The 23,364-nt window shown below is 43.1% G+C and overlaps 4 protein-coding genes across 6 annotated transcripts in view; 3 read left to right on the forward strand and 1 right to left on the reverse strand.

The window, feature by feature from the left end:
- ap1s3a (adaptor related protein complex 1 subunit sigma 3a) overlaps window positions 1-23,364 on the forward strand; it is a 95,285-nt gene that overhangs the window by 31,595 nt on the left and 40,326 nt on the right. The window lies entirely within an intron of this gene.
- psmd2 (proteasome 26S subunit ubiquitin receptor, non-ATPase 2) overlaps window positions 1-23,364 on the reverse strand; it is a 266,709-nt gene that overhangs the window by 9,231 nt on the left and 234,114 nt on the right. The window contains exons 1-3 of one of the 3 annotated variants that reach the window (XM_052078879.1): window positions 1,185-1,376; window positions 740-796; window positions 481-645 (exon numbers count right to left, since the gene is read on the reverse strand). The exons of 1 other annotated variant lie outside the window; for it this stretch is intronic. In XM_052078879.1, coding sequence (XP_051934839.1) covers window positions 481-645; window positions 740-796; window positions 1,185-1,307 — 345 coding nt within the window. In that variant the 5' untranslated portion in view covers window positions 1,308-1,376. Of the gene's footprint in view, window positions 1-480; window positions 646-739; window positions 797-1,184; window positions 1,377-4,844; window positions 4,867-23,364 lie in introns of those variants that run through there. One more of the 3 variants, XM_052078880.1, reaches the window with a different exon arrangement.
- On the forward strand, window positions 1,826-13,312 carry prss16 (serine protease 16). Its single transcript, XM_052078965.1, has 9 exons — window positions 1,826-2,077; window positions 2,251-2,432; window positions 3,682-3,914; window positions 8,045-8,180; window positions 9,040-9,154; window positions 10,485-10,686; window positions 11,514-11,604; window positions 11,729-11,931; window positions 13,053-13,312. Exons 1-9 carry the CDS (start codon window positions 1,841-1,843, stop codon window positions 13,160-13,162), a joined length of 1,509 nt encoding a protein of 502 aa, XP_051934925.1. The 5' UTR covers window positions 1,826-1,840; the 3' UTR covers window positions 13,163-13,312.
- On the forward strand, window positions 14,712-22,619 carry serpine2 (serpin peptidase inhibitor, clade E (nexin, plasminogen activator inhibitor type 1), member 2). Its single transcript, XM_052079129.1, has 9 exons — window positions 14,712-14,952; window positions 17,043-17,318; window positions 17,411-17,638; window positions 18,576-18,773; window positions 20,471-20,669; window positions 20,757-20,854; window positions 21,904-21,990; window positions 22,083-22,166; window positions 22,281-22,619. The coding sequence occupies exons 2-9, from the start codon at window positions 17,057-17,059 to the stop codon at window positions 22,316-22,318; spliced, it is 1,194 nt and encodes a 397-aa protein (XP_051935089.1). The 5' UTR covers window positions 14,712-14,952; window positions 17,043-17,056; the 3' UTR covers window positions 22,319-22,619.

Consider the following 23,364-nt stretch of genomic DNA (forward strand, 5'->3'; position numbering starts at 1 on the left):
TTTACATTATGTACCGAGTCAAATGGCTCACGAGTAGTAGTCAGTTTTCAATACACACATGAAGATTTTTGGTCAGAAATATTGAACACCTTTAATTGTTTGGATTGTCTGCACCGACCCGTTTCACTCCTATTTTTGGGACAAATCCACTCTGAGCACACGTCACCAAATACAAATCTCATTTGACATTAGATAGCCTGCATTTTATGTCCATGGTCAGGAAGGGGAAAAAATAGCCTGGTGCATTTTAAATGTATCCCAGTGTTTTTTATCCTGAAGCACACCAAGTTTATGCTTGCCATAGGAAAAGTGCTCTACTAATAAAATGTACATCTACTGTCTTTATGTGTGTACCCAGAGAGCCTTACTAACAGAAATTTGTAGGTACAGCCTTGCTGGCAGAAAGTTGTAGGTACATTTATCTGCAAGATCTTACTGTGCATTTTTCTCATACGCAATGTACCTGAATCAATGTCATACCTTGTTTTGGCCAGACGCCATGATTTCATAGATCTCTTTAAGCTTGCCGTAATGAGGGCGCAAAAATTTAAGAGGTTTGGGAACTGATGTCATGGAGGTGGTTGAAGAACGAATCTGCCTCCGCAGCTCTTCCAATGCAGGACGGTACAACGCTGTGTCCTTCTCCTGCAAAGGAGGAAGTACAGGTTGGGTTAAGGTCAAGTCTTATTCTCAAATGTATTGGCTAAAATTCCGAGTATTCAAATGATTAAATGGTCACCCCCAGTCGCTCCACCATCATCTCCAAATCCTCTTGTAACTGCTTATCTTCCTCAGACTAAAAAGGACAAAGACAGAATTTATGAAAAGTCAATAAACATGTTTTGGTATTTTAAAATAATAAATTGTACAAATATCGTGAAATGGCATCACTGTGCAAGGTTACTGTTAGCATGATATGCTAAAATTAGCTTATCAGTTAGCTAGTCGGCGACAGAAGATAAATCGTAGATTTGTCTGTGCAACAATAAAGCGCCTAAGATAAACGTTACGACCAGATTTTAAAGTCTGACAAATAATAACAACACATGTGCTCTTTATGCACGTGTATTTAGAATGACAGTCATTGAGGCCTGCTGAGCCATGTTGTCAAAGTGGCAGTGACAAGGCAAAATAAACCGGCTTGGCCCCGTGGCATGAAACAACAAGCACAAAGCAGTGTTCACCAATTCTTGCTCCTCTTTCTTCTCTTTATCCTTCCCCGAAGGTTGAGAGTCCTTTTCCTTGTTCTTCTCATTCTCATCGGATTTTTCGGACTGCTTCTTGTCTTTGTTTTTGGAGTCCTCCATGTTTGCAAGCTCCTTAAACGTTCTGCCGATAGAAAGAGCAACCAGAGAGCGGAAGTGTTTCTTTTTCTTTGCCGTACAGAAATGCTGCAAGTTGTTTATTTACTGCCCCTACTGGTTGGGTATTTTACTACTGCTTGCCGTGCACATTTCAAATACAACAGTAAAATACTATGACGACGCGAAGGGTAACTCGCGGAAGTATTCCGTTCATGAAAATACAACCATTTACCTAGCAGACTACAGCAATATTTAAAAGTCTTTCTCCATATAGTCCATAGGTTTGGTTTAACCGTGATGTGTAAAGTTAGTTTGGTTTCTTCGCATGGTTTCATGTATGTTTTGTTCGTAAATTCTTCAATTTAATTTTGTGAAGAAATGCAGGTTTTACGCGGTCACTCAGACGTTAAGACTTATGGTATAGATGATTAATAGCACCACCTTTAAAATGATAGAATTTCTATTTTGGTCTTTTTGTCGTCGGTTTCGTATCCTCCCACGTTCATCGAGCGTCTTGAAGTGGTCAAAGAGGTCATATGACCACATATTGTAAGTCACGCGCTCAGTGTCCTGTTTATGTCAACATGGTTTCGCCAGCCTATATATTTAATGTTGGTAAATTTGCTTTTCTGTTTGCTATCTTTGTGGTTGGAGAGGGACGAATTAGGGGATTTGGTAGAATTTATGATTGGCAGAAACCTGTGTCCGACGATCAATGGTTCATACAGAAACTCGATCACTTCAATGGAGCTGACGGCAGAGTGTGGAAGCAGGTATTCAGTATTCGGATTCTGTTCCACTCCTTACTGTTTATTGTATTTAACACTCACCCGTAGATTGTACAGTTGTAGGAAATGAGAGAGAAGTCTTCAGATGCAAAGTCGAAAGTCTAGTTTTATTTGAGTAGACAGTTTTCTTATGGTCCTATCTTGCTTTGCTCTCTCAGAGGTATTTTGTGAATGATGCCTTCTACAAGATGGGTGGTCCGGTCTTTCTTATGATCGGTGGAGAGGGTCCAGCCAATCCAGCATGGATGAAACATGGTACCTGGCTCAAATATGCAGAGAAACTGGGAGCCATTTGCTTCATGTTAGAACATCGCTTCTATGGAAAAAGTCACCCAACAGAGTATGTTATCATCGATTGTCTTAAAAAACAAGTGGAAATACAATGTGGAGCCTTCTCAATCTCTCTCTCTCTCTCTCTCTCTCTCTCTCTGTATATATATATTCATTCATTCATTCATTCATTCATTCATTCATTCATTCATTCATTCATTCACCTTCCGAGCCGCTTGATCCTCACTAGGGTCGCGGGGGGTGCTGGAGCCTATCCCAGCTGTCTTCGGGCAGTAGGTGGGGGACACCCTGAATCGGTTGCCAGCCAATCGCAGGGCACACAGAAACGAACAACCATTCATACTCACACTCACACCTAGGGACAATTTAGAGTGTTCAATCAGCCTGCCACGCATGTTTTTGGAATGTGAGAGGAAACCGGAGCACCCGGAGAAAACCCACGCAGGCCCGGGGAGAACATGCAAACTCCACACAGGGAGGCCGAAGCATATATATATATATATATATATATATATATATATATATATATATATATATATATATATATATACACGCACACGCACGCACACACACACACACACACACACACACACAGTATATCTCAAATATGCGGCGACACGGTGCTTGACTGGGTTTAGCATGTCCGTTACAGATTTTAATTCTGGCCCTCCTGTGTGAAGTTTGTATGTTATCCCCGGGTACTGTACTCCAGTTTCCTCCCACATTACAAAACCATGCATGGCAGCCTAATGGACCACTCTAAATTGGCAGGGGTGTGATTGGTTGTTTGTCTATGTGTGCCATGTAATTGGCTGGGCACCAGTTCAGGGGTGTTTACCCCACCGACTGCCCGAAGACAGCTGGGATATGGTCTAGCACATGTGTGACCCTAGACATTAAAAAAAAAATGGATTTAAGAGGATTTTTAAAAAATATTAAATAGTCTTAATAAAAAACAGGCTGATCGGAAATAATTGCTCTTTCCATTCTTCTTCTTTCAAATTTACAGCGTTAAACATATTGTGTCACCATCAAGTGGTTGCCAATGTAATTACACCCAAAATAAACAGGAAGCAGAACAATTAGTTAAAACTATAAAAATAATCTGCAAAATATCGGGACTATGAACCCGGATCCCCTAATGGAAGCAGGTTTACTATACTGATGCAAGTATAATTAACATGCCACAAGATGTCACCCATGACGTAAATTAGGACAGCCCTTGCCTAACTTGTCCACTTACATCTTGATGTAACATGATGATGCATGTTGAAAGTGATTGTGGTATTTCTATTTAGTGACCTGAGCACGGAGAACCTGCGCTTCCTCAGTAGCCGCCAGGCTTTGGCTGACCTGGCCCACTTTCGGACTGTGATGGCTGAGACTCAAGGACTGGTCAACCGGAAGTGGGTGGCATTCGGGGGGTCGTACCCTGGGTCTTTAGCAGCGTGGTTCAGGCTGAAGTATCCTCATCTGGTGCATGCCTCTGTGGCCACCAGTGCACCAATTCACGCCACAGTCAACTTTCCAGGTAGAATGCAACATAGTACTGTATTAGAACAAATAGAAATATTGACCATCTTAAACAACAAATTTATGCTCTCTGGAGTTGGCCCGTGCCCGGACAAATACATTATAATAATAATAATACATTTTATTTATAAGTGCCTTACGTCAATTAAAAAGTTTATTTTCTGTTGTTTATAGAACAGTGTTTTTTTTTCAAATGTCTAAAATTGCAGCCAATGAGGCTGCAGACGTGTGTGTACCAGCTGCTTTGAAATGTTTCCATCCATCCATCATCTACCGCTTATCCGGGGCCGGGTCGCGGGGGCAACAGCTTTAGCAGGGAAGCCCAGACTTCCCTCTCCCTAGCTACTTCTTCCAGCTCTCCCCGGGGGATCCCGAGTCGTTCCCGGGCAAGCTGAGTGACATAGTCTCTCCAGCGTGTCCTGGGTCTTCCTCAGGGTCTCCTCCCGGTGGGACATGACCGGAACACCTCACCGGGGAGGCGCTCAGGAGGCATCCGAATCAGATGCCCAAGCCACCTCATCTGGCTCCTCTCGATGTGGAGGAGAAGCGGCTCGACTCTGAGCCCCTCCCGGATGACTGAGCTTCTCACCTTATCTCTAAGGGAGAGCCCGGACACCCTGCGGAGAAAACTCATTTCAGCCGCTTGTATCCGGGATCTCGTTCTTTCGGTCACGACCCATAGCTCGTGACCATAGGTGAGGGTTGGGACGTAGATCGACCGGTAAATTGAGAGCTCCGGTAAAATTTGGCTCAGCTCCTTCTTCACCACGACAGACCGATACAACGTCCGCATCACAGCAGACGCTGCACCGATCCGCCTGTCGATCTCCCGCTCCCTCCTACCCCCACTCGTGAACAAGACCCCAAGATACTTGAACTCCTCCACTTGGGGTAAGATCTCCTCCCCGACCCGGAGGGGGCACTCCACCCTTTTCCGACTGAGGACCATGGTTTCAGATTTGGAGGTGCTGATTTTCATCCCAACCGCTTCACACTCTGCTGCGAAACGCTCCAGTGAGAGTTGGAGAGCCCCTTTGAAGGAGCCAACAGCACCACATCATCTGCAAAAAGCAGGGATGCAATACTGAGGCCCCCAAAACGGACCCCCTCAACGCTTCGGCTGCGCCTAGAAATTCTGTCCATAAAGGTTATGAACAGAATCGGCGACAAAGGGCAGCCTTGGCGGAGTCCTACCTCCACTGGAAACGATTCCGACTAACTGCCGGCAATGCGAACCAAACTCTGACATCGGTGGTATAGTGACCGAACAGCCCGTATCAGGGGGTTCGGTACCCCATACCCACGAAGCACCCCCCACAGAACTCCCCGAGGGACACGGTCAAACGCCTTCTCCAAGTCCACAAAACACATGTAGACTGGTTGGGCGATTTCCCACATACCCTCAAGGACCCTGCTAAGGGTGTAGAGCTGGTCCACTGTTCCACGGCCGGGACGAAAACCACACTGCTCCTCCTCAATCTGAGGCTCGACTTCCTGACGGACCCTCCTCTCCAGCACCCCTGAATAGACCTTACCAGGGAGGCTGAGGAGTGTGATCCCTCTGTAGTTGGAACACACCCTCCGGTCCCCCTTTTTAAAAAGAGGGACTACCACCCCGGTCTGCCAATCCAGAGGCACTATCCCTGTTGTCCACGCGATGTTGCAGAGGCGTGTCAACCAGGACAGCCCCACAACATCCAGAGCCTTGAGGAACTCCGGGCGGATCTCATCCACCCCTGGGGCCTTGCCACCGAGGAGCTTTTTAACCACATCGGTGACTTCAACCACAGAGATAGGAGAGCCCACCTCAGAGTCCCAAGGCTCTGCTTCCTCCAAGGAAGGCGTGTTGGTGGAGTTGAGGAGGTCTTCGAAGTACTCTGCCCACCGGTTCACAACGTCCCGAGTCGAAGTCAGCAGCGCCCCATCCCCACTGTACACAGTGTTAGTGGTGCACTGCTTCCCCCTCCTGAGACGTCGGATGGTGGACCAGAATTTCCTCGAAGCCGTCCGGAAGTCGGCTTCCATGGCCTCACCGAACTCTTCCCACGCTCTGGTTTTTGCCTCGGCGACCACCGAAGCCGCGGCCCGCTTGGCCAATCGATACCCGTCAGCTGCCTCTGGGGTTTCACAGGCCATAAAGGCTCGATAGGACTCCTTCTTCAGCTTGACGGCATCCCTTACTGCTGGTGTCCACCAGCGAGTATGGGGGTTGCCGCCACGACAGGCACCAACCACCTTACGGCCACAACTCAGATTGGCCGCCTCAACAATAGAGGCACGGAACATGGTCCACTCGTGCTCAATGTCCCCCGCCTCCCCCGGAACATGGGAAAAGCTCTGTCGGAGGTGGGAGTTGAAACTCCTTCTGACAGGGGATTCCGCCAGACGCTCCCAACAAACCCTCACAATACGTTTGGGTCTGCCAGGACGGACCGGCATCTTCCCCCACCATCGGAGCCTACTCACCACCAGGTGGTGATCAGTTGACAGCTCCGCCCCTCTCTTCACCCGAGTGTCCAGAACATGCGGCCGCAAATCCGATGATACAACTACAAAGTCGATCATCGAACTGCGGCCTAGTGTGTCCTGGTGCCAAGTGCACATATGGACACTCTTATGTTTGAACAAGGTGTTCGTTATGGACAATCCGTGACGAGCACAGAAGTCCAATAACAAAACACCACTCGGGTTCTGATCGGGGGGGCCGTTCCTCCCAATCACGCCCCTCCAGGTCTCACTGTCATTGCCCACGTGAGCATTGAAGTCCCCCAGCAGAACAAGGGAGTCCCCAGCAGGAGTACTCTCCAGCACACCCTCCAGGGACTCCAAAAAGGGTGGGTATGTTGAGCTGCTGTTTGGTGCATATGCACAAACAACAGTCAGGACCCGTCCACCCACCCGAAGGCGGAGGGAGGCAACCCTCTCGTCTACCGGTGTGAACCCCAATGTACAGGCACTGAGCCGGGGGGCAATGAGTATGCCCACACCTGCTCTGCGCCTCTCACCGTGAGCAACTCCAGAGTGGAAGAGACTCCAACCCCTCTCGAGAGAACTGGTACCAGAACCCAGGCTGTGTGTGGAGGCAAGTCCGACTATATCCAGTCGGAAATTCTCTGCCTCACACACCAGCTCGGGCTCCTTCCCTGCCAGAGAGGTGACATTCCATGTCCCAAGAGCTAGCTTCTGCAGCCGAGGATCGGACCGCCAGGGTCCCCGCCTTTGGCTGCCGCCCAGCTCACATTGCACCCGACCCCTTTGGCCCCTCTCATGGGTGGTGAGCCCATGGGAAGGGGGACCCACGTTGCCTCTTCGGGCTGTGCCCGGCCGGGCCCCATGGGTGTAGGCCCGGCCACCAGGCGCTTGCCAACGAGCCCCACCTCCAGGCCTGGCTCCAGAGGGGGGCCCCGGTGACCCGCGTCCGGGCAAGGGAAACCGAGATCCATTTATCGTAATCATCATTGGGGTCTTTGAGCCGTGCTTTGTCTGGCCCCTCACCTAGAACCTGTTTGCCATGGGTGACCCTACCAGGGGCATAAAGCCCCAGACAACTTAGCTTCTAGGATCATTGGGACACACAAACCCCTCCACCACGGTAAGGTGACGACTCACGGAGGAATGAAATGTTTGTAACTTAATATAATACTGAAGAGTGTCTCACAGTTAAGACGCTTTCTCAGGGATACCAAGAAAATGTAAGACAAAAAACAACGCAGCTTGCATTATAAACAGGTCTTATCGCTTTTCCAACTATGTCAACAATACCTTTTTTTTCTTGGTGCAAAAACAACACTGCAGCTAGCCAGGATTATTGACAAGCTACTGAATTTGAGGGGTTCTTTTCGAGTTGCAGGTTTTTTGTCAATGCGAAAATAGCTTTTCTTCTCTCACTGAGGTGAAAAAAACATCCTCATTTTTTTTAGCTTCAAGTATGTTCAAGCACCAAAGTCAAACTTCATGTGTGGATTTGTGGATTAAATTGCTGCCTTTGTTTTTTGACTTGAGCAAATGAACCTTTGCATTCCACTGCAGTTTTTGTACGCTATCATGGATTTTTGTTATTTAATTTTTTTTTAGGAGTCCTGTTTGTTTTTTACTTTCCACCTCTGTTTCTCTCTATGTCTTTACCAGAGTACTTGGAGGTTGTGGGGCGCTCACTGGCTTCAGAGAACACTGACTGTCCTCTACTGGTAAAAAAGGCTTCGGATATCCTAATAGAGCGACTCGGTGACCCTTCAAACTATGACAACATCACCAAAGACTTCAAGTATAGTTTATGCACTCTTTGAAATACTTTCTTTCTGGTTATCTCAGACTGTTTTTAAGATGAAGCAGCTTGAATGGTGTGCATCGGTTTACCTAAAACATTAGTAGATTTATCTTTTCAAAGAATGCATTTTTATCACATGGCAGCATGCGATTTATATTAGGTACACTTATACAATCTAATGGGATACAAGACCCATATTACAAAAGCAGTATTGCTCAATTAGAAATGACACCATCCATTTCATCATAGCTTTAATTAAAATCAATTGTGTCTCATCTGGTTGCAATCAAAGACTGCAGTGCAACTTTTTGCCGAATTTCTCCAAGACATACTCTTATTAATCACCGACCAGTTCCACGCAAAGACAAAATTCCTTCCATCAATTTATCTAGTCTTCTGTTTTCCTAGCGGTAAATGCATTTTGTGTGCAAATTGAAAAGCCTGAATTGCCCTGTGTCTGTGGTTGTGTTTTGTGCAGTATTTGTATTTTGTTAATTTATTGCAACGACAGCAATGGCCGTTCTCAGTAATGGCATTTGACGTCAAACGTCGTTGTTTCAGTGCTCTCTTGACCACATTGAGCATTGTAAATGTTGTGTTCGCTTGTTGCAGATTCTGGAGCCCGTCAAAGCAGACATGTTCTTACGTGTACACTTACCAGCCTCCAAAAGACAGCATTTCAGAGAGCAGCTATTGTTCCGTATGATTGAAGTTGTTGTTGCCATGCTGAAGAGTCTTGTGTTTTTTGTCAAATTGGCTGTATTAGTGAGTGGGAGACTCCATATATTTGTAGTTATTGTAACCCTGTCCTGATTTTTACTTTCCTTCCTCTCCCTTCCCTTTTTTCCCCACACAGCTTGTGTTCCAAACTAGAAATTCAAACAGAGACAGATTCTGCCTACTTCCTGGAAACGCTTGCTGGCAACTTCATGGATGTGGTCCAGTATAACGAAGACAACAGGGGGTTTGAGGTAGGCAGTCATAGACCCATTGTATTTAAGGCCAACATAGCGTCTATATCAAAAATATTGTTCTCGTAAACTCAGGGGAACTTCCAGCGAGCAACAGTTAAAAAAGGAGTACGTATCCAAAATTTGTCTTTCAGAGTTTTTATTTTTGAATTGAGGGGAAAAAAAACGGAAATATTGTACAAGGAACTTTCTTACAGAGAATCAGTCCAATATGACTCATTTGTCCCTGGAATCCATAAAAATATATTATGTGTTTGTCATAAAGTTGACACATTGTATGTCATAAAGGGTTTAAAAAACAGACAAGGATTTATGATTACAAACATGAATGAAATAGATAAATCCATCAAATTCTTTTTAATGCTCACTTTTATTTAACCCTTTCAGGGACAGTGTTTACTACAGTGGACAGCTTGTCATGATATCGGGTTACAGGGTGCATGAAAGAGTTAATTGGGAGCGAAATAAAAATTTTCCTGCGGTAGCTGGTTAATGTATCATTTAGGAAAGTGTTAAAATGGTTATTGTTCACAGTGTTAAAATAGACTTTTGATGTTTGCTACAGAAATTTGCTGCATGGTAACAGGGACCTTTTCTTCTCCTTGATAATGTTTTTCAGTTCGCATCTGGTCTTTCCTTTTTTCAGTCCCTTCGCATTTCTGTCCAAATGACTGTGTGAAAAGTAACAAAAAGAGTCTTGAGTGTCTGGATTCCGGTCTCTTAAAGTTAAAGAGACGCCTTCAAGGAAGTGAAAGGATCAGTTGGCCACTAAGACTTTAATACTAGCAGAGAAACGTGGCCAGCAACTGCCTCTGTGACAAAAGGTCCTGAGCAACCCACCACATTTCAGACAACCCACAGGAATGTACTGTAGATACAAACAGCAGTGTGATTTTACTCAACCACAAGAGTCACATTAGTCGCTTTCCTGACTGCTAGTAATGAGTGGGGTGCTTAAAATATGGAGTGATGCAAGTTTGAGATTTGAAGGATTAAGTACTACATATACCTAGAATGGAAGAGGGATGCAGAGGAGGATGTCGTATTGGGGATTTTACCCTCAGTGTCATGTGCAAAAACAGCTGAGACCATCGTCGAGTGTTTACTCATACTTACTAATGCTAATTAGTCACTGTACGTAGATAGCAAACTTGGGAAAATGACCGTGGCGATCTTATTGAAAGGTGATATATAGTACATGTGGATACAGTATACAACATGACAACATGGAGTAGACACTCATGAATATTCATATTTTAATTAAGAAAAGCTTACTGCCAAAAGATGTGTTCATCTTTGACTGTTTTTTTTTTTATTGTGTTTGCTCCAGGGTGTAGTGGGCACCAACATCACAATCAAAGTGCTCTGTGGGGTGATGGCGGACACATCACTTGGAGACCCGTATGCCCGATATGCTGCTGTGACCCGCCTCATGATGGACACCTTTTCAATGAAATGTGTGGACGTCAGCTTTAACAACAATCTGAGAGACATGACTAATACATCCTGGGATGGGCCGGCCGCAGGCGGAGGTGAGAATGAGTCTGTTTGTCCCATGGGAAAAAGTATTTTCACCTCTGTAAATACAGGTTTTCCTTTTTGGTTTGGTACGATCATAATGAGACCTGTAATTTTTCTACTGCTGCCTAAACAATTTCTATTGACCTTTGATATTTTTGGGTCTTTGGCTACTAGGTGAGTTGGCATGTTTTTGTCGACAGCAGAGGACTCATTTTGCGGACAAAATGATGTCATGCTGAAACGTTCCAAAGCCCAAAAGCAGAGAAGATGACTGAATGCCAGTCTGAGGAGACCAGAAAGTACAAGTTTAGAGCTGGTTTAGAACGATGAAGCGTGCCCTCATGGTGAAATGTTTTCACCTTGTCACTGAGCTTTTATTTTGAACCACTCAGCTAAATATTATGCCCATCATTTACTGTTTAGGTGCAGTTGCTTGATTTTTTTTTTCTGTCTCATAAACAGAGAGTGAAAATGAGCAAATACACAGTGGTATTTTACCACAGTAAATCAAAACGCCCTTCTTCTTTCTACTTTGGAAGCAGCAATACTGTAAGCAGGCAGTTGTTCTGGTTCCCAAGCCTACTTTGATGAGTGGTAGGGCTGGGATCATCACCACTTCCTGTTGTGTTATCTGCATAAGGCACTCGTACTAGCCTCATTTACTTGCAACTTGTTTCCTCTTGAGCTCTAAAAACCTCAATGTCACTACTTGTGTCAAAATAACTATTTGTTTTGACTCGCTGTCTTTAGTATGAGCTGCTCTGCTGCGGTGTCTGTGCGTTTGTTCCCATCAATCAAGTGAATGTGTAGTCGCTGTGAGTAAACTGTTTGTCACCAGGGAGACAGTGGGTCTACCAAACCTGCACTGAATTTGGATTTTATCAAAGCACCGATTCTCCTAACCAGCCGTTTGCCGGCTTCCCTCTGGAGTGAGTAAAGACAAAATGTAAAATCCTGTTCTGTTTTTGTTTTTTTAGTTGTTATAATTATTATTATTCATAATATTTTAACGTATGCTTCATTTTCTAATTCTAATGGTATCTTCCCATCAAGGTATCATGTGAAACAGTGTGCAGACTTCTACAATATCACCGCTGAGCAGCTTGCAGCGTCTGTGGTTGAGACCAATGAGTATTACGGCAGCTATGATATCCGCTCAGATAGAATAGTTTTCCCGAATGGGTCCATTGACCCCTGGCATGCACTGGGCATTACTCAAGACATCGGGGATGACCTTCCGGCTGTTTTCATCAAAGGTGAGTAAGAGCATGGGGCCATGGAAACCCCCACTAAATGGTAAAGATGTGCTTTGGTTTGGTTTGGGTAGGTGCTTTACTGATCCCAAAAGAACTTCTGATCTCAACTTAGTGAGTAGGTCAAAAAGCATTTCTTGTTGCAGCTCTTCAACAAAGTATGTCTGCCATCATATGCATGCTTGTCTATATGTGTCCTGCAATTGGATGGAGATCAATATAGAGTGTAGTCTGCCTCTTGTTCCTAAGTCAAATGGGAGAGGCTCCAGATCACACATGACCCTCATGAGGACCAGTAGTATAGAAAATGGATGGATGTGGCAAGAGATGCTTTCCATGAGTATTAGGTCTATTGTCTCCAGTTGGTCCAGAATGCTGCTGCTCGCCTCTTAACTGGTGCTCGTAAGAGAGAGCACATAACTCCTACTCTGTCATCCCTTCCCTGGCTCCATATACATTTTGGAGTTCTTTTTAAGATCCTATGATTTGTTTTCAAATCTTTAAATGGCCTTGCGCCACTTTACCTCTCTGAGCTTCTCCGCCCCTACGCACCTGTCCTGTGCCTAAAGTCTGTGGACCAGACACTATTGGAGGTACTAAGAACTAAGCGGAGGCCCAGAGGGTACCGATCCTTTTCCATTGCTGGTCCCTCTGTTTGGAATGACCTCCCATTGATCGTTCGGCAAGCCCCCTCGCTCCCCATCTTTAAAACTAATCTTAAAACTCATTTTTATTCTTTTGTCTTTTGACTCAGCATGAGACTTGATTTTTTTGTTTTACTTTTTTGTACTTTCTGCTGTCTTTGTTATTCATTCATCATTTTATTGTTTGGTGTTGTTTGAATTATTTTTGCTCCATGCACAGCACTTTGTACACAGCGGTAGCTGTTATAAAATGCTCGCTCTATAAATTCAGTTGAGTTGAGTCTTTTTAAAATTATTATTTATTTCAATGAGTCATAGTAGGTAATTGATGATTTGTTTGCAGTATCTTAACATGAATTGTTAAAATAAAACCTACGTTTTTTTTCCCCCTCGGTTGGATATTTTTGTCTTAACGAATGTTTACTGCTGCTGTCATGTTTCTTATTGTGGGTGTTTTTTTTTTTTGTTTATGTAATTCAGGAACAGCACACTGTGCCGACATGTACCCCGCCAACTCCAAAGATCCCCTTCAGCTAACACTTGCCAGGGATCAGATCTTCTTACATCTGCAACAATGGTTGAAGCAATAAACGCTTTCTATCTTGTGCGTGTGCACTGATCATGCTGTTTAATCGCTGTTTGAAAATACAAGATTTACGGTCAGAGTTACACATATTTAATTATTGGAAGTTTATGACAAACTTGAGCTGATGATTAAAGATATTTTTATGCGCTGTGTAGATATTGTATATTGTCATGTCTGCATTTGATATGAGTGTTGCATTTTCTGATTGACCATGCATTTATAGATCTTATCAAGTATGTCTGGGATAGGGATTAAAAGTGCTAGTTAGAAAACAGCTTCTCACAGCGAAATGTAGCTTTGTACGTGGTAACGATGAGGAATTTCTACCAATATGAGTGAATTATTGTTTAGAAGATTTGCAACAGTCGAGTGGTTGGGGTTGACTAGGTACACTCATATTTACATTTTATCTAACTTAAGGCACATTTTTCGGATTTTGGGTAAAGCAGCAAAGACTCCCAAAAATAAAAATAAAAGCACATGGCTAGCAAGAAAATGCCACATTTCTTGGCAAAACTGAAAGATTTTGCTTTCTGCTACCTGTGACGATCTGGTTGCACAAGTTCAATCTTGTTGCTCACCAAACTAAATGTTCTCTTTGGAAAACACGGGGGCTGTGATGATATCTCCAATGGGATGTTTTAAAGTGCACAGTCATGCAACTTCTTTTCGGAAACGGAAACTGGAACGGCAGACTTGCAGCATGCTGCAAGTCTGCCGTTCCAGTTCACAGCTGTGTTAACTCAATGAGCCCTTGAAACACACACTCACTGACAAAATAACCTGACCACTTCCTCCATGAGTGTTTATTTTCACAAGTCACATCTTAGCATCCCAGCTGTTGCAACCCTATTTATTGCATAACCATAAACCCTCAGACCTCCCAATCCCACTTCACTAAGTAGAGTAAATTGCAGTATAGTACTGTACCGTAATGGCTGAGTGAAGCCTGTTGCCAGTGATTTATAAAAACATTCAAATGTAACCATAATTGGATGGGTGTGATGACTAATGTTACTTAAAAAATAATAAGATAATTTAACCACAGTGCGGTGACATGAGATAGTGTAGCTGGGATCCCAAATGTAATCCATTCAAACAATTTAGTCACCACAAAAAGGCGTTTATATACCGGTGTGTGTGTGTGTGTATATATATACAGTATATATATATATATATATAGAGAGAGAGAGAGAGAGAGAGAGAGAGAGAGAGAGAGAGACAGTTTTTTTCAGTATATCGCCCCTCCTCCCCCACGAAACATTCGTCGTAGAAAAACGTATATTTAATAATCATTTGTGTTGTTGGCATAGTTGATGGGTTTTTTTAATCCAGGGCGGCCAAATTGATGCCCGTCAATCCCCGTGAGTATTTTGTTGAGTAGACACCAGCAAAACAATTTATTTTTGTAAATGTTAATTTTAAATGTGTTGGGCAAGTTAAAAGTTAAATCTAGTTTCTCACTTCTTATACTCCACCTAAAAACAATGATTTTGGGGGGTAATGCAGAAGAAATTTTTCTTTGATAGAACGGATTTATTTTGAAAGATTAACGGAAATTGCTGCTGTAACGTGGAGTATAGGTACCACCCGAAACGTTCGTAGGTTAGTCAGGAGGTGGAGTTGATTCCGTCAAAGTAGTATTTAAACGGCGTTGCTTCGTGGAGTGATGATCATTATAGATGCACTCGTCAGCTGTGTGTGGTATATTGTTTAGGCGACCGTGAGACTTGGAGATTTTGGCGAAGAAAGTTTCACCTGTGGTGCAAGAGGAGGACCCGTCTGTTTGTCACAGTAAGAACGTCACTTTCAAAGACTGATTATTTGTCCAACGTTACTTCACGAAACTCCGTTAATCGTAGTCATTATGAAGCATTCACTTTTATTACGCTACAGCGATGTTAGGTAAACTTGTCACCGTAAATAACACTCAAAACTGCTGTGCAGAGATGTCTAATCGATGGGATTAGATTCGTTGCATATTTGGTTCGACTTTCAGTGTAGAAGTACATGACGTGGTTTGAATTGGTGGCACCTACACGTGACAACATTGTGATATTAAGTATGCCAAAACCAACAAACGAGAAAACATAACTTCAAATGACCGGAGACTACGTTTTCTGTAAATCTAGAGCGGAGGTGGGCAAACTACGGCCCGCGGGCCGGATCCGGCCCGTTGGTCTTTTTAGCCCGGCCCGCCGAAGATTGGTGCACAATTATGGTTTGATTGCATTCATTTCGTTTGGACTTGTAATGACAGGCATTTCAACATCAGGTGGTGCAGTTACTTCAAGTTGCAGAGCACCGGGAGGGAGGGGAAGACAAAGAAGGAGGGAGAGAGTAATGACCGTTGAAGGAAAAGTGATATGTATCTGATTAAATGAAGCAGTTAACAAAGTACGAAACATTCAGGAGACGCCTTGAGTCGGAAAGACTCAAATCTATAAGACTTTGAAAAACAAGGAGAAGCGATTGTTACTCAGTCCGATTGTTGCAATTTCCATGCTCAGAGTGAATTGCTTGTGGCTTAAGTAAGTGAACATTTCCCTAGAATGGTTCGATTGTTATCATGTTAAAAACTGTCCGCAAACTGGACCGCTAATAAGAGAAGAGGCGAGTTCCATCGCGCTAACTATGAGCATCGAAGACTTCGAAGCGTCCCGAGGCTGGCTTCAAAAGTTCGTTGCGCGACATCAGCTGAGCAATGCTGTCATGTGTGGTGATCGAGACGAGGTAAAGTTAGAGATAGTGAGTGAGAGGAAAGAAAAGCCACCAGGTCTCTTACTGGTCTCATTTTGTAGCAAATAGTCCTAACTTTGTAATATTTTGTATATTTTTTATATACCTGTCCTGTCTGTTACAGTTTTGGGGCAATATATTGTTGCACTTGTTGCTTGTGTTGTCACACATGTATGTTGTTACCATACTAGGACGTTCATGTAGGACATATACAATAGTTGTTTCACTGTTTTCATTAAAAAAAAAGTATGTTCACACTTTAATGCTTTTGTTCTGTTGTTTGGTGTGGACTGTCAACCTATGCAGTTTTTTATGTATTGTATCTTGTGCTGACCCGGCCCACCTGTCAAATTTTAGAAATCCATGTGGCCCCCCGAGCCAAAAAGTTTGCCCACCCCTGAGACAACTCAGACACTCTAGATTCTAGAGTGTCTTTGAGTTGTCTTTTTCCCTGTAATCCAATTAAACTGATAAATGTAAAAGAAAAAATCCCACATATTGTATTGAAAACAACGTGTTCACTGAAAATTACACGTGTTATACATTGTTTAATTAACCCTATTAATTGAATAAAACTTTGTCAAATGTGCTGCACGTATGTGTAACATACAGCACAGATGAAATTTCTTCCCTCTCAACCAGAAAACAAGAGGAGCCGCTGCGGGTGTCCTCGCCGTCATCAAAAGAAACGTTAACAAAAAATGACAAAATAATACAACACATGAGACGCAGTCGTGCAATCTTAACGACTTTCCTGCATACACTTTGTCTGAAGCAGTTATAGATGAAAGAGGAGCGAATCGAAGTGTCTTTTTGACCACGTTTAACTAACACCAGAAGTGATCCCGCGAAATGCACCTTTTTAAAAAACTTTGCCCAGCCTGGGCTACTCAATTTCGAACATTGTGGGATAACTGGCTTTTGTAACTCAATTTTTTAACTTTTTTTTTTTCATAAAAATATAGTGTTTGTGGAGATGCAAGGATCTCTTCCAATTCTCCGAACGAGGTACTTTGCTCTTACTGCAGGATGGCCATTGACATGCTGCCTCAAATATAAAAAGCATGAGTCCACTTTATCTCCCAAATGTATTTTGAAAGTTTCTATGCCGCTTAATATGACTTACTGTGTGTGTTTCTGTCAAGGTGTTCAAGTCAAAATGAAGAACCTGGCTTGGCTGCTTCTGTACGCACTGATCACCCTGTTCTGCCATACAAGAGCACTGTCCCAAGTTGCCGTTTATGGCGAACGGGGATCCGATCTTGGTGTAAGAGTGTTTCAACAAGTCATCCGCTCCAAGCCTCTGGATAATGTGGTCCTTTCACCTCATGGAGTGGCCTCCGTCCTTGGCATGCTGCTACCAGGAGGTCACGGGGAAACCCGCAGACAAATCCTAAGTGCTCTCCGATACAAGAAAAACGGTTGGGGTAATTCAAGTCTGCAAGATTTTCTGAGTGAAGTTGTGAGAAAAACATGTAAATGATGTTGAGGACCATTTTTTTTATTTGCATAGGACCTAACAGAATGTTGAAGAAACTGCACAAAACCTTGACCGCTAAGTCCAACCAGGATGCCGTTCTCATTGCCAATGGCATGTTCTGCCCAAAGGGCTTCCCCATGCAAAAGAGCTTTGTTGACATCAACAAAGCTAACTTCCAGGCTGAGAGCAGGAGTGTCGATTTCAGTGACACCCAAAAGGCAGCAGATAAGATCAATGCCTGGATCAGCAACAAAACTCAAGGCAAGTCTTGTTATGAACTGCAGCAGATCTCTCTACTTTTTGTTTTTTCTTTAACGAGGCCTTCTGTGTTATGTCTTCTAACAAACTGGAACTGCACCTTTTTGGAGTTGAATGCGGCATTCTTACATCAGCCGGAAGAAAATAAAGAGAACAGCTTTTATCTGTTTCCACGAATTTATCACTGAATCTTAACAACCAACTGCCTACACTACACTGGCTTAGGCAAAGATGTCCTCTCTCTTGACAAATACACACATGCCATCATGAAAACATGCCCAAAAACAACAATAGAAATTATCTGAAGGAAAACGCTTTTAACCCCGCGCCTGCCGTTATTAAAAAGGGTGATGACATTTAATGGAAAATGCATCACACCCTTATGTGCATAGGATCCATTGAATGTTTATCAGCATTCTTTTAGTGTTCTTGGTTAAAATAAAATTCACCCTCAATTGCATTAATTTCAATGGCCAACAATACCTGGATTTATGCTCTTCGCGTGCTCTCCGGGTCTCCCTTCCACGTGAATAGCAGGGGCCCACTCTATATCCTTCCCCTTACACAGTAATACTGTGAACTTTGGCTTTTGTTTGCCTGGCGACCAAGGGTAACACCTGAGAGTTGGACTCGAGTGGCTTCTACTTGCAGCAGGGGCCAGAGTATGGAGTTGGGGGGGGCAAAAAAAAAGCTAGAGCCCATGAAGGTTAAAGAATGAGCCCATTGACTTTTGGAGGCAGCACTTCATCCAGTATAAAAGGGGTCCATGTGATTGGTATATGAGTCGGGATCAGTCGTTTCCGCTCTTGGGGGATTGGCAGCATAAAACTGACTGGAACACCTAAAATAAAGTGTGCCTTTTTAAAATGAGTAGATTTTGTTTCAAACACAATTTTCACGCAGTCATTTCTAATAATGCTCCTGTTGAATCTTCATCCAGGTCACATCACAAGCCTGATCAAAGCAACTATGCTGGATTCTGCCCTGTCTCGCTTGGTCGTTATTAATGCCATCTACTTCAAAGGCTTGTGGAAGTATCGGTTCCAGCCTGAAAACACCAAGATGAGGGCCTTCACTGGGGGCGATGGCAAAGTATTTAAAGTTCCTATGATGTCCCAGTTATCAGTCTTCAACATTGGTAAGTCATGGTGATCTGTGCGATTTTTCTTTTTGTTACTAAATCACATTTCTGGTACTGCAAGGATTGTGGTCATAAGACGTATTGAATTTAGTGGAGATGTGAACAAAAAGTTTGGAATAATGGCATTACTGACTCAGCCATTCACTAATGGAGTACAGTAATTACTGTTCCACAATTGCTGATCATATAAGGTGCCACTTTACTTGTGACAAAGTGCCCATGTCATGTGTGAATGCTCTGTTGTATCAATTTTAATCGTCACTTGGTTTAATTCTTATCATTTACCACCTCACCACAGAGGGATATATTTAGAGTTGCAACTGCCTGATTTGCTTGCCCTATTACAGTGCTTGGGACCCATTGCACAGCTCATGCTGTCCTACCCTCATTTACACACTCGCTAAATTGAAAGCTTATAACTTTATCCATTCATCTTTTAATCTGCTTATCATTACAAGGTCACGGGTGTGCTGGAGCCTATCTTCAGGCAGTAGGCGGGGTACACCCTGAACCGGTTGCTAGCCAATCGCAGAGCGCACGTAGACGAACAACCATCCGTGCTCGCAATCGCACCGAAGGACAATTTCGTGTTCCATTAACCTGCCATGCAAACGCCACACAGGAAGGCCAGAGCTGGGATCGAACCCTGCACTGTGAGGAGGATGTACTGACCAGTTGCCCGCCCTGCCCTTAGAACTTTGATTCCCAAATGAATTTTATCTGAACACATTTTACCCTTCAAAAGTCCGATGGGCATTCACCCACAAGCACAGGCATCTTGTTTTCTAAAGGCCAAGGCACTAATCCCCCACCCCTAACATCCCTGTTATCAAGTCAAGTACAACTTTATTGACAGCACAGATGAAATTTCTTCCCTCTAAACAAGAGGAGCTGCTGCAAGTGCCCGCGCCGCCATCAAAAGGACAGTTAACATAAAATGACAATAATACAACACAGTTGTGCGATCTAAACCACTTTTCCTGCATACATTTATTTTGAAACGGTTATAGATGAAAGTGTCCTTTTCACCAGTGGATCAAAGAAGTCATGCTAAAAATGTGCACACATCTGCTACAAGCTAAGTTTGCAAGCAGCAAAAAGCTGTAGCATCCATAAACGATAGAGATTGGCTTCCATCTCCTGTCCCATGTAAATCCGCTTCAACTCAAAGTCACGACTCCCAGTTGCACATAAGAATCGGTGCTGATGCTGTATGCATCCCTCCAGCCGCAGACTGTCCAACAGCGCCGACCTTTCCGCTGAACAAAGCGGGGCTGTGGATAATGCTGCCCATTACAGGCGCAAAACACAATTGCCCCGGGGCTGTCCAGCAACGACGGTCAAATGGCGCAGACCTTCATCCTAATGTAAATCGGTGCTGTTGTGCGTGTGCTGCCGAGAAGGCGCAACCATGAAGTACAGTTATTATAAATGTAAAAAGACCCTGGAAAAATAATTTAATGGGCATTCAACATGTCAGTTAAATGTATCAGCGGCAACATTCTTTTCATAACATGGGTACATTAAAAGAGTATACTATTGTACATTATTGAAATACTGCAGTGGATATTTTGTCTCACGCACTGCATAATGAACATTAAATACAGCATGTGTCTATCACACTCCCCACCCCCCTTACCACCCTGGTGCTTCATGCATTAATGTGTAAGCAAATCTTAAATATTCTTCACCAGGCCTAGCCACCACTCCCCAGCAGGTGGCGTATAAGGTGATCGAGCTGCCCTATCATGGCAACAAGACCAGCATGCTGATTGTTCTACCCACTGAGGAGGATGTGCCTCTATCCCACATAATCCCACACATCAACACAGCCACTGTGCAGAGTTGGGGAAAACTGATGCACATGCGGAAAGTGCACCTTCTCCTTCCCAGGTAAAACGCATGATTACACTTAAGCCACAGTTCCAGCTTGCTCAATTGAGTATGGCAACTAATGTGCTGGTGTTTGTTTGTATCTAGATTTACTGCCGATTTGGAGGTGGATTTAAAGGCCCCCTTGTCTGTGCTGGGTATGACAGACATGTTCCGTCTGGACAAAGCAGACTTCAGGCACCTGAGTGAGTGAAAGTACCGTCAATCCCATTCCAAATATTACACGATGAATTTTATGTACAGGGGATTTAGTTAGACATAAGCAAAGCCTGAAGATATGAAGGGAATGTTGGCTGTTTACTGCCGAGAGCTTGTCAGACCAATGTAATAGGTTTCGATATTCGGTGTGAAAGTAAAAAAAAAAAAAAAAACTTCCCCTCTCCATTTATGGATGACGCTTCAGCGCACTGTTGCCACCCAGTGGTGTAAAATATTAAGACATGATTCCTGCTCCATTTTCTTTACATTTTAAACCTGCACAATAAATCAGTCCGTCCGTGGTCCTCTTCACTCAAAATGCAGTACATTTTGCCATTCTGGTTATTCCCCGTCCATTTTAATAGTTGTATTCCGGTTTTTTTTCCACGAGTCACGAGACCCATTTTAAGGCATCAAGATCATTTTAGCTGAACAGCCAACAATTCTTTGCACCTCTTTATAGGTTCTTCCCACTCCAATCAACTTTTTAATCAAGAAGGCCATTCTTCAGAGCAGTGTCTTGAACGACCCATTTTTCTCAAATGCATGTTCAACCTGTGCTGGCTTTATCATCTTTCAATAGGCACCACCTGATTCACACCTGTTTAGTTTTTTTTTTTTCCTACCCCAAAATTGATGAACTCAGATTGGTTGCCCCACTGCTATTTTTTGAACACATTCGGATTGTTAAATCCTACCTTTTTTTTTCTTTTTCTTTTTTGTTTTTGTTTATTTTTTAAATTTTTTTGGAAATACAAGTAGACACTGCTATTTTTTTTTGAACTATTTGCCCAATTGCACAGCCTTCAACGCGTGCCTATTATGAATGCTGGGTCTTGTGTGTTTTCTGAGAATCTCTATTACACCTAGTACCTTGTCGCGTGCATACACCTAGTACCTAGTACCTTGTCTGGCATGTAACAATAAAAAATATACCAAAAAAAACGGGATAGTGGACTGGTTAGTCACATTGCACTGCTATTATTTTGAACAGCACTGCATTTGCTTTCATCTGGAATTGTGTGTGCTGCCATAGGTTCAGAGCCTGTATACGTCTCCAAAGCCCTCCAGAAAACCAAAATTGTGGTGAATGAAGATGGAACAAAAGCATCAGCTGCCACTGGTCGGTGTTTTGGTGAAACTGCTGTGCATTTGTTTGGATTGATATTCTCAATTAAATATGAATTTTTAATGCTTTTTTTCCCTCGTGTTCAGCTGCAATTTTGATGGCTCGGTCCTCTCCTCCTTGGGTTTCAGTGGACAGACCTTTCCTCTTCCTCATTCGCCATAACCCAACTGGTACAGATTTTTTTTCTCCTTCATATCTGGTTACATTGCATTGAAATCATGCAGATTCCTGCATTTTTCACTTTTCCACAAGAAAACCTTGCATCTTATGTTTATTTCCCCCAGGTACGCTCCTCTTTATGGGTCAAATCAACCAGCCCTGAAGCCAGTGTCCGCTGTGCAGTCCCCTCCCCCCCTTGTGGTGTTATAGAATAACGGGAATATGCTTGCCTGTCCACAGATGAACACACTTCAGCTGTAGATATTTGTCATCTTGCCTTTTGTTAGTCATTAGCAGAAATGCATGACATGCCTTGAGTTGCTTTTTTAAAAAATTCCCTCAGCTTTATGTATTTTTTAACATACTGAATTTGTTTTGTGTATTTTATTAACTCTGGAGTAGCATAAAATGTTGGCTATAATTTTTTTTTTTTTGTCCATTTCAATAAATATCACTCCAGTCAAGTTATGGTGTTGTGCTGCCTGCAGTGTTTCAAGATTTTCCTCCACTAAGAAATGTTTCTGTTGTAATTCTGACTTCATTTTGGAGCAATAAATACTCATTCATGAACTACTGAAGCGGATTGGCTTGTAATAACTTGGAGAATCTGACAAGGTTATTAAATATGACTTGTGTTTGACACTTTACCCTTTTGACAAAGTGTGATACATACTTTTAAATGAGTGATCTAATCTGTTCAGTTTAAATTTCTTAATATAATTGTAAATATTCTAATTGCCAAACTATGGGTCACACTTTGTTTTCGTAGCTTATTTCACCTTGGTGATGCATTTTCTTCCATTCTGGAAGCCAGGCCTCAAAATGAACTTGTGTAGCGAATGTTTCAGGATGACATTTGCCCAAACAAAAGAAAACCACAGTGAGAAAATGCTAAGCACAGCAAGGTCTTTCTTTCGTGGCAGCACCATACAAAATTGGATTTAATCAGCCTTTGAGGTTTTTTGAAGTAGCCTCAAAAACTGGGTCATTCATTCTTGAACTGAATAACAAATAATATATTTGGGAGCATGTCATTCAGTGGACAGGCAGTTTTGAAACACTTATATTGCCGACTGTAAAAATGTGCCGTTTAGAGTAAAAATATTAAACTTTGAGCATTTAGCACAACCTATCGCACAAAACAAGAATCGAACATGCACTACATGAACACTTAAAATATGCAAATTTAAAAGTCTGGATGATTTCAAT

This window comes from Hippocampus zosterae, chromosome 10 (assembly GCF_025434085.1).
Source record: "Hippocampus zosterae strain Florida chromosome 10, ASM2543408v3, whole genome shotgun sequence".
Classification (NCBI taxonomy): Eukaryota; Metazoa; Chordata; class Actinopteri; order Syngnathiformes; family Syngnathidae; genus Hippocampus; species Hippocampus zosterae.

Bases quoted from the DNA above. Each gene is read 5' to 3' on its own strand.
- prss16 (XM_052078965.1), top strand. From the start codon at position 1,841: ATGACCACATATTGTAAGTCACGCGCTCAGTGTCCTGTTTATGTCAAC. The intron at 10,687-11,513 runs GTGAGAATGAGT...GTTTGTCACCAG, and splicing joins TGGGCCGGCCGCAGGCGGAG to GGAGACAGTGGGTCTACCAA. The intron at 11,932-13,052 runs GTGAGTAAGAGC...TATGTAATTCAG, and splicing joins TCCGGCTGTTTTCATCAAAG to GAACAGCACACTGTGCCGAC.
- serpine2 (XM_052079129.1), top strand. From the start codon at position 17,057: ATGAAGAACCTGGCTTGGCTGCTTCTGTACGCACTGATCACCCTGTTC. The intron at 18,774-20,470 runs GTAAGTCATGGT...ATTCTTCACCAG, and splicing joins GTTATCAGTCTTCAACATTG to GCCTAGCCACCACTCCCCAG. The intron at 22,167-22,280 runs GTACAGATTTTT...TATTTCCCCCAG, and splicing joins CATTCGCCATAACCCAACTG to GTACGCTCCTCTTTATGGGT.